Here is an 11,004-nt window from a genome sequence, read left to right on the forward strand (position 1 = left end):
TTCTCTACGGGAGTATATAATCCGAAATCGATTTTTTCAAGTACTTCAAAGTTGAATTTCCATAGACACTTCTTTGTGTGTTCCCATGACAGAATAGTACTCACTAAAAAAAATAATTAATTTGCATTGAAAAAAAAATCGTTTTCGAAAAAAATTTACACATGCGAAAAATCAGTTTCTAAAGGAAAAGAAAATCTAATATAGTTTCGACAAATCTAAGTAAAAAAAAAAAAATGATGCATATTTTTGTCACAGGGCCTGAGACCAACGGTTTGTTAATACTTGTGGGATGTAGATAGTTGTCTTTATAAAAATTGCATCTGTCTGAACAAATACTAATAGTTAACAAGCTGAAGCTAGTAAATAGTTTAAGTAGAAAACTAAATCGAGTTACTGTAGATTCTAGTTAAAGATAATCTCGTTAAAACTATGCTAAACGTGTACAGTAATTGTATTAAATACAAAGTTTTCGTTAAGAAATAGTAAATCTGCATGCGCAAAATGTTACAAAACTTTTACTGGTCTCGTCGACAATGTGTTTTAATCAAGTTTAAGAGGAGGTGTTTCTGAAGGTATGACTTGTTTTTTCTCTTTCATAAGTTCCCATTGGGTGAATCGTTTTTAACAATTTTTTAGAGATACCTTGTTTTAGGAATCAATTATTGAACATAGAGAAAAAGAAAGGTTGTCAACCTGCATAAATAAAATAAGGAGTATATATTCCGATAAATAGCAGAGTTAATGCACGCACTGCCATTGCCTGGTGTAGTTAGAGACTGAGAGATAGCTATCATATTAAGTTAAAATATATTTACTCTTATACTCAAGAATTAACGTAAAATAAAAGTATTTATAGAACATGTCAAGCAGACAAAATCAACACATAGAATCACCCATTCGTGGATACAGTCGACTGCTTAAATACCTTCTTAAGCTACGGAAATTTGCATATGGTTAAGCAAATCAAACAGTTAATACATTGCGACAGAATAAAATTAAAATTCCAACAGTATATATGTGTGTGTGTGTGTGTAAGTTTGTGTGTTTGACATACAAATCCAGTTTTTGTCGCATCTGGACCAAAGAGCAGAAGAGGTACTTGGGCACCCGAGAAGGAACGTAGGGAGGTTTTCGGACGCTAAAAAAAAAAGAACCGAAACACTCAAATTTTAATTTTATAGCCGAAAATGACATTAAATGGCTGTTTCTACACGAAATAATTATTCGATCAATTCAAATTTAACGCCATTTAAAAGCTCAAGAAAAATACCCATAGAGTTCATCCATTTCCTTCGAATATTTTTTTAAAAAAGGCTGTAAAATCACCGGGAAAAAATTAAAACGCACCATCAAGCCTAATGGAACTCTGTTTTTATATCGGAAAACAATCGTTTGCTCGATCTCATTTGAAATTCATGTTCAGAACATTGGCCCATCTTTTTGTGTGATATATATATATATATATATATATATATATATATATATATATATATATATATATATATATATATATATATATATATATTTATTTATTTATTTATTAGCAAGATAAAATTGAACAAGAAAGAACGAAAATTTAAAAAAATCCCAAAATACCCCGGGGCCTCTTCAGGGGTTTTTCTCCTATTGTAGGGAAAAAAAAACCATGAGAGGTTTTGTGAGTGCTGCTGGCGAAATTGCCTAAAAAAGCAGCAGTAGTGCCCCGACATTCAAGAACTAAAGCAAGGGGTTACCGAAAGTTCGAAATATATAAGCATGAAAGAAAGTATTTAATTTGAACATTCACAAACCAATATATAAGCATTACAGAAATTAAATTAGAACAATATAACTAATTTGAACTACAAGATAAAAAAAATTACAATAGAAAAAAAATCACAATTGAACTCAATAGCAAGAAAAATAACATGTAACAAATCCATGGAACAAACAAAATGACCTACCGCTTCTCTTAATTAAACTTGCAAATGAAATTTTCCGTAAGATGCTCCGGAAATAGTTTTTCCTTACCCTTTGGGGAGTAAGCACTGATGAAGCCCTATGGTATTTTGGGAATTTTTCAAATTTTCGTTCTTTTTTGTTCAGTTTTATCTTGCTAATAAATTTATCGTCTACCAGTATCAAAAAACTGCCTATGGCGCCTATTGAACTGAGTTGTGATGATCAATTTGATTGAATTGTCCATGTTACAAATAAGGTAAGTCGGGGGAAGATGCAAGTTGGGGGAAGACGCAAGTTGGGGGAAGACGCAAGTTTGTTCATAATTCGTTTATGCGTCGTTAGATTGTAATACCGAGCCACTTGTGTGAAGTATCTGGTCCGACATTGCATGTGGCTTGGACACATTTTGTTTGATCTCATGAACATTTAAAAACGCTTAAACGTATTTGTTATTTTGAATAAGATATTAGAAATATGAGTGAGTTACGCTTTATGTTACATGCATGTAGAAGTGGGCCATTACACTGTTGCAATAAGGAAATTAGCGGGTGGGGCATCTTCCCCCTATACTTGGGGGGAAATGCCACATGGTTCAGAAATAAATGAAATAAACTTCATTTTATTCATTTTATTCATTTTTTATTTTATAACACTGAATAATATCGTATAAAATAGTTCACATGCAGAAATGAACGAAACGTCCGCGTACATGAACTCAGATGTATTTGAAGATTCTGAAGAATCATTTTATCACTGAAAAAAGAACCTGGTAAAGTTCTCCTTATTTTAGATGACCACGCATCCCATTGCTCAGATGTGGCAGTATTATATTTAGCTGAAGAAAATGACGTAAAATTCTTTTCTGTTTTCCCGGCCACATCACCCACTATTTACAGCCACTTGATCGCTCGTTTTTTTAAACCACTGAAAACTTATTGTCAACAAGCCCTGAACTCTCGGATACACAACTCTCCAGATCGAAAAGTTTCAAGATTGCAGTTTGGATCTCTTCCAAATGCAGGTTGGAGCAAGGCAGTCACAGTAGGGAATGTACTTCTGAGTTTGCAGCTACTTGAATTTACCGCTATAACCCACAAGCAATCCCGCAGCATGCGTTTGCTATTTATGACTGTTTCAGCAATAACACATCTGTAACTGTCACACATGGAGCATGTGACATGCCCTATACCAGCAGTTGCTTCCACCAGCGGAGCTAGTGGCAGTGAAATATATCATCGGTTGCCTCCACCAGCACAGAACACGGGATTTCCTATCTAAAAGCAATTAGCCCTATTCCTCTGGTCAAAAAACTTGAACCATCCGTATCGTAAAATGATTCAATGGGTAAACACTTGCCACATCAAAATCAAAAATCGACAAACGAATTGAAGGTTCGAAAAAACATTTTAATTAAGAACTGTTAGTTGAAACGTATATACAGTGCACATAATTTATATCGAAAATTGGGAACATAAGTCCCATCAAAAGGGATGACTCTCGTCACATCAAAGCATTGAAATTTCAACATTCAGCGGAAGGTGATTCAGTGGTGACTGAACTCTTGATTCGAATTCATGCTAGGAAGCGTTGAATGGCTGTTGCCATTCCAAATCAAATAATTTTCCACACACTCCCCACCATGAACTCTTTTAAGAGTTCATCAATATCTCAATTTCAAATAATGTATTAATTACAAATCGTAATTTCAAAATTTCAAATACACAAAATATTAAATCAATAAATCAAATATATGCATGGATCAAAAACATTTTCAAATTAATTTCAAACATTAAATATAATCCTAAAAATGTTAGTGAACTATACTAAATATTATTAAGTAACAAATTTAAAGGTTAGTACAAAATATCAATATAAATAAATGTTCAATTAAAATTAGAGTTCAAATTTCAAAAGTTCAAAGTTCCAAGGGATACAAGTGTTGTATCGTTCTCCGCAAAAGTCCAGAAACTGTTTTAACTTCGTATGAGCGTACGTTATTATCCCGTCCGAGAAACGCTCTTTCAATTTTTCCGAGTTTCTTTCTTTAGTTAGAAATTGCGAAAGTAATTTGTTAGAGATAATTTTTGATAAATCTTCTATTTCTTTTTTCGCCCTTTAAAAGGTTTTCGCGTTATCCGAATAAATTACCTTACAGTTTCCTCTTCTAGCTAAAAATCTTCGAAGTGCCAATACGAAGGAATCTGTTGTCATATCGCTAACGAGTTCAGGGTGAATTGATCTAGTAATCGCACAGGTAAACAAAACTATATAAGATTTTCGAACTTCTGTAAAAATTTTCACATAAATTGGACCCGCAAAATCCAATCCGCAAACTGAGAATGGAGGCGAGGTGTTACTTCTGTCAAGCGGCAACGGAGCTGTAATTTGATTAGCAGCCTTCGAAAGATATTTTTGGCAGATTAGACACTTTTTGATTACACTCTTGACTAATTGCCGTCCCTTTGGAATCCAGAAACGTTGCCGAATTCGAGCTAAAGTGCAAGCTGTTCCACCGTGCATCATTTTCTCATGTTCTCTTCTTGTGATTAAAAATGTCAGCCAGGACCGTTTTGGAAGAATAATAGGATGTTTTTCTTCTGTAGATAATTCAGCAAATTCTAATCTTCCTCCTAGTCTGATAATTTCATTGTCATCCATGAATGGCAAAAAGTTAAACAAATCAGAGTCTTTTTGAATCGGATCTCCATTCTTCAAGGATTCGTAATCTTCTTTGAAAAAGATCTTCTGTTCTAATCTTATCAGATGATTCTCAGCTTCTATTAATTCTTCAGCGGTCAATGTGTTTCCTATATTAGAAATCTTTCTAAATTTCATGATCGACTTCTTCACCCAAGCTGTAATCCTCACCAACTTCTCCACATTACTAAATTTAGTAATGTTGATTGCATTTTCCTTTTCTTCAACAAGACATTCACACTGAAAGATGTCCTTCGATTTCTTTCTGTATTCTAATTTTTCTGTATTTATTGCTTCATCATTTTCTGACTTCGGCCAGTATTCTGGAGAATTTTTTAGCCACTGCGGTCCTGTCAGCCAGGTTGGATCTTCTTGCAGTTTAGAAACTTTTGCTCCCCTCGACAAGGTATCTGAAGGGTTGACCCTTCCGGGGCAAAAAAACCAGTCTGAATGTGCTGTGAATTTGCGAATTTCTTCAATCCGATTCTTGACAAAAGGTTTGAATTTTTCAGGATTTCCTTTTATCCAAAAAATTGTTATCTTCGAGTCAGACCAGAAATAGCACGGAATGTCACGTTTCAAGGATTTCAAAATATTAAAACTTAATTTTGCTGACAATACTGCAGCCATGAGCTCCAGCCGAGGCAATGTAAGAGATTTTATCGGAGCAACTCTATTTTTAGAAGCTACAAAGGCCGTTCGAACGTCTTTATTTCGAGATAAAACACGCATGTAGACAACTGTTCCAAATGCTTTCATACTTGCGTCACAAAAGAAATGAAGTTCAAGAGTCTTGATATCAATATTTAGGTTTTCGGAAAAATAGTGGCGTGGGATTGAAATTTCCGTCAGTTGAGGAACTTCTTCGCACCAGCTTCTCCATAACGAACTTAGATCTTCGGGTAATCTGTAATCCCAATCAATACGTAACGCCCAAATCTGTTGCATCAAACATTTAATTCTCACTGTAAAAGGACCTAAAATTCCAATAGGATCGAAGATGCGTCCTAAGACCTGGAGCACGTAGCGTTTAGGGTCAGTTCCTCTAGAAACAAATTTGACTAGATCTCCAACATCAAAATAAAGAATGTCCTTTAAGTTGTCCCATGCTATACCTAAGACTTTGTATGTCATATTTTCTTCTTTGAGGTGTTCGGTATTATCACTCGAAATCACTCCATGTTTTTTCCACAATTCGCGTAGGGTCTTCGAATCAGTGCGCCACTTGTGTAGTGACAAACTAGCATCTTGGAAAATTGCTATGGATTCTAATGTATGAGATAAGGCTTCATCTACAGATGCAAGACTACAGATGATGTCATCGACATAAATATTATCATTTAAAAATTTTGTAGTCACTGGATATTTTTCAGTATACTGTTTAAGATGATATTTCAAAGTTCCTGCCAATAAAAAAGGACTGCTACTGATGCCGAATAGGACGCGAGTAAATTTATTAACCTGGGCTTCAATAGATTCGTCTGAGGGGTCATCGGTAAAGAAAAAACGAGTAACATCTTCTTCTTTGAGCGAAATTTGCAAAAATGCTTGTTTCATGTCCGTTGTATAAGCAATGGGGTGAAAGCGAAATCTCAATAAAATATCAAATATTTCAGAATATAAATTTGGACCTATATGAAGACAGTCATTTAAAGATAGACAATTAGAATCATGAGAGGAGGCATCGAAAACTATACGCAATTCACTCGTCTCACGATCTTTCCTAATTATTTCTCTGTATGGCAGGTAAAATTTAACTTCGTCTTCCTCATCTGGGTTGATAACTGGTTCAATAATTTTTTGTCGTAAATAGTCATCTATCACCTTTTTGTATTCAAAATACAACTCGGGGTTTCTATAAAATCTTTTTCTAAGTCTAGAAAATCTCTCTTCAGCTATCTTCCTATTATCTTTTAAATCCCGCTTTTCTAACTTCCAAGGTAACCCCACTGTATACCTTTTGTTTTCATATTTGATCTGAGACTCGAATTGTCTCATAATTTCATTTTCTGTTGGGTCAGCATCTTGCTTCGAATCAATAAGACCTGAAGTTTCTAAGTCCCAAAACTTCTGAATTTGTTCTGAAATCGCGCTATTTTCTACGACTACATTCATCATTAAAGAAAAGTTATTTTCACTTTTTTTTCCTTGTAAACACCAACCGAAAATTGTTTCAACTGCAACTAGTGTTTTGCTCAAATGCTTAATATTTCCCGTTACAACGTTATAATAATAATCAGCACCAATTAAAATTGTAATGGGTTCTTTACTTTCTGGAAAATCCGCGAGTGTCATATTTTTTAAGTGTTTCATACCCTTAAAATCTTCAACTTCGGGAGGGGGAATATTTGATCCTGATATTTCGTCTGTAACCAACACTTCGATTTCTATTTTTGAGTCGGGAGAGTTTTTGTTGATTAACGTAAGTTTGATGACATCGTAGTATTTTTCGATCGGGGTTTTACTTCCAAATGTGTACACTGATAATTTTTCTTTCCTTAGTACTTTGCATTTTAATTTATTAGCTATGTTTTGCGTGGTAAAGCTACGCATCGAACCACAGTCCAGTAAAACACGCGTACCACAGTTCGAATCTAAGATTTCATTTTTTGCTAACACGTAACTCGTTTGCAAAAGAGTCCTATTTTTATTTCCCATATGCGATACAGCAGAAATTACATTTTCCGTCCCATTGCCCATAAGAGATTCTTCATTAGATTTATCGTTAGCCAAATTATTAAACTTATAGCAAATATTTTCATTATGTTTACCGGAACAGTATTTGCAATTCCTTCTCGATAAACAATCTTTCAAACGGTGTCTTAATCCAAGGCACAAAAAGCATCTACCTTGATTCTTCAATACGTTTCTCTTTTTTTCAACACTTAAGCGACAGTTGAGAACATCGTGTTCTTTTTTACAAAATAAACAATTATCCGTTTTCTTATCAGCAAAAGCTTCATTTCCATTCTTAGCTGCAACGAAAAAACCGCTGGTGGAAATGTAAGCGCTATCTTGTCTATTAGACAAAACTGAATTTTTATTCCTACTGTTTGATTCAAATGGCTTCGACCTACACGAATAAGTTCGTTCTCTTGTTAAAATTTCTGTTTGCAAGAAATTCAAGAATTGATTTATGTCTGGAACGCAAGAGGTTTTCTTATTCTGTCGATTATATTCCAATGCCAATTCATGGGGGATTATTTTCAATACTACTGCTAACAGCATTGAAGAATAGGAATTCGACTCCAATCCTAAAGCGGAAAGGCACCGAACGTTAACTTCTATTTCATTGTGAATCCGTTTTAACTTTGGAAGGTCGGTAATTTTGTAAACAGGAGATAAGTTAAGCAATTTGTTCATATGGCTGTTAATTATGACGTCTTTTTGTCCGAATCGTTCTTTTAATATTTGAAGCGCAGAGTCGTAATTTTCATCTGAAATTTCAAAACCCGCAATTGCATTAGCTGCTGGGCCGCCTAAATAACTTTTTAGGTAGTTAAATTTCTCAGTTTTTGAAAGAGTGTCATTTTCATGAATCGAGACTTTGAAAGTGTTGTAAAAGGAATAAAATTGGGTGCAATCACCGTAAAATTTTTGAATGTTCAATTTTGGAAGCTTCACGTGTTTTGTTTCGTATATTAATTTCTCGCTCATGTTCGAACTTATGTTCGCTTGGCTATTATTAGAGGATTTAATTTCCTTTAATTTTCTTTCAGCGCGAAATATTGTGTTCGAAACCTTTTCAGCGTATTCATATGCTGATATCAGTTCTTTTTCGTATTCTTTTAATTCTAACAACGGTTCGATATCTTCATCAATTTTCTTTAACAGTTCTGCTTTAATATGCAATTGATTCAATAGCTCTTCTAGGGCCTCTAAATCTATTTGATCTTCTTTAATTAAACCTTCAATAGTATTCGTTATTTTCGTGACTGCTGTTCTAATAACAGTTCGGTTTTTCTTGAGCTTTTCGAAATCCATTTTGGAAAATAAAAATGTATCTCTTACCTTTTGTTGTCTTCGCACTAGGTGCTAATCCATATGAAAGTGTTCTAAATCAACAAATGTCACACGCAACGAACTAAAGTTGAATGCAAGCGTTACTTCCCGGCCGATGCACCATATCGTAAAATGATTCAATGGGTAAACACTTGCCACATCAAAATCAAAAATCGACAAACGAATTGAAGGTTAGAAAAAACATTTTAATTAAGAACTGTTAGTTGAAACGTATATACAGTGCACATAATTTATATCGAAAATTGGGAACATAAGTCCCATCAAAAAGGGATGACTCTCGTCACATCAAAGCATTGAAATTTCAACATTCAGCGGAAGGTGATTCAGTGGCGACTGAACTCTTGATTCGAATTCATGCTAGGAAGCGTTGAATGGCTGTTGCCATTCCAAATCAAATAATTTTCCACATCCGAAAGTAAAAAACACAAACATCAGAAGTCTTAACCAATTCCGAGAGGAGAGCAATTATGAGGGAAAAGGCCCGATTAAAGTTAGAAAAGTTGAGTAAGGGTAAAACCAAGAAACATTTGAAAATACAGAAGAAAAAGAGAGCGGTCAGCTCGTGATCCTCAACTGAAGGAATTCCTCTAGATACCAGTGGTGACAGTTTTGATGAGAATAATAGTGACGATTTTTGTGCTACGTGTAATGGATACTTTTATGACAAAAAAAGGTCTCAAGTGTGACTGGATTCAGTGCATCGAATGCAACAAATGGTTGCATGAAGATTGCAATGATGAACATTTGCATTTAGTGAAATGTTGTGCAGGCTATCATTCGAGCCTGTGCTGTTATTATTTTTGCCAAACTAATTATGACTGAATTTAATTTGTTTTTTTTATAGTTATTGTTAATTAACATTACATTTTGTAATGTTTGTCTTTATTGTGGCGTGGCATCTTACCCCATAACTGGTGGCATCTTCCCCACATGTAGGGGGAACATGCCACAAATAAATGATTTTCTTTGACATAAAATTTCTTATTTAATTTTATACTTTGAAGAGTATTAACTAGTTATTCATAATCAATTAAATATTGAAATATAAAGTGTATTTACCGTGTATATATATATATATATATATATATATATATATATTATTTCTCATATTCATATTTTATCAATACGCAACTGTCGAAATCCCTCTGCACGTGGGGGAAAAAGAATGTTTTATGGCTGAATTTTGCACATACATCGTTTGAAATGAAAATGTTATTCCAAGTAGAAACTTTAGACAGTAAAGTAAACAGATTGAAGAAAAACATTTCGTGCACGCTCCGAGAATTTCATTTTCTTATTGGAAACACACGCATTTTGTGGTTTTTATCGTCCAAATTTACTTTGACTGTACCAGCAAACAGGACTCAGGAAACATTTTTGGATTTTTCGTGAAACGAATTCAAAAATGAAGTTTGGCGAATGATTTATTTAAGTTTCCCATATTCTAGTCAGCTGCGTGAAAGTTGTAAAAAATGCGAATTTACATACAGAGTACTACAGAGCTAAAAACATATTTAAAAAATGCAACTCCCGATAAAGTAGGTCCTCTTCTTTTGTAAAAAAAATCAAAACGACTTAAAATTCTGTACTTTTGTTTAGTAAATTGAGTACCGCATCCTGTTTAACATATCCAGCGATTAATAAAAGAAGATTCATAACAAAAAAAAGGAAGTGCACAAGAAAAATATACATTATATAAATCTATGGATAGCCACATTAACAGATTAAAACATTTTGAAAAATCAGTTGTGGCAAGATTTTTGAAAGAATAGATTTAGATTGTACTGTAAAAAAATGCAAGTGTATTTACTTACTTAATACTAAAGTATACCTTAAGTCACGTATGTATCAGTAACACCAAAGGTAACTGTTATTTAAGAATTTTCGTGACATAATTCCTATGCAATATTAGTTTACATAAAATATAAAAGGTTTTATAAATGCTGCAGCTGATTTTTTGATTAGTCATTTAAAATTAAATAAATGAATAAATGTTGACATTTCATGTTTTTTCCTGTTAAGATTAGACTTAAAAAATCGTTAGAATAGAAAAGTTCCAACTGATCCCCGGTTTACCATCAATCTATGATATTTACTATTGATCACTGTGCAAAGAAATTAAAAATCGTTACTAATATGAACATACAGTCTTATAAATGTATGCAGTGCTTAGAAGTATCTAGAAAAACAAAAATATCTGCTAAAAGTATACCGACGCTTTTGTTTTTAATCAATTGTATTCGTTGAACTTTAACACTAAGTATCCTTAACTTGAGAAGCACTACGAAGAGATTTATGAAACTGTTAAATAAATTATTCATTATATATTCAGTACATATTGAA

General features: G+C 33.6%; 1 protein-coding gene across 1 annotated transcript; it reads right to left on the reverse strand.

Moving 5' to 3' along the window:
* Positions 1-2,879: 2,879 nt before the first annotated feature.
* LOC129218310 (uncharacterized) lies at positions 2,880-8,622 on the reverse strand. Its single transcript, XM_054852549.1, has 2 exons — positions 4,095-8,622; positions 2,880-3,154 (listed from the first exon to the last, which is right to left on the reverse strand). Exons 1-2 carry the CDS (start codon positions 8,620-8,622, stop codon positions 2,880-2,882), a joined length of 4,803 nt encoding a protein of 1,600 aa, XP_054708524.1.
* Between the last annotated feature and the right edge of the window lie 2,382 nt (positions 8,623-11,004).

This window comes from Uloborus diversus, chromosome 1, assembly GCF_026930045.1.
Source record: "Uloborus diversus isolate 005 chromosome 1, Udiv.v.3.1, whole genome shotgun sequence".
Taxonomy (NCBI): Eukaryota; Metazoa; Arthropoda; class Arachnida; order Araneae; family Uloboridae; genus Uloborus; species Uloborus diversus.

Bases quoted from the DNA above. Each gene is read 5' to 3' on its own strand.
- LOC129218310 (XM_054852549.1), bottom strand. From the start codon at position 8,622: ATGGATTTCGAAAAGCTCAAGAAAAACCGAACTGTTATTAGAACAGCA. The intron at 3,155-4,094 runs GTAAGGTAATTT...CACTGCCACTAG, and splicing joins TTTAGCTAGAAGAGGAAACT to CTCCGCTGGTGGAAGCAACT.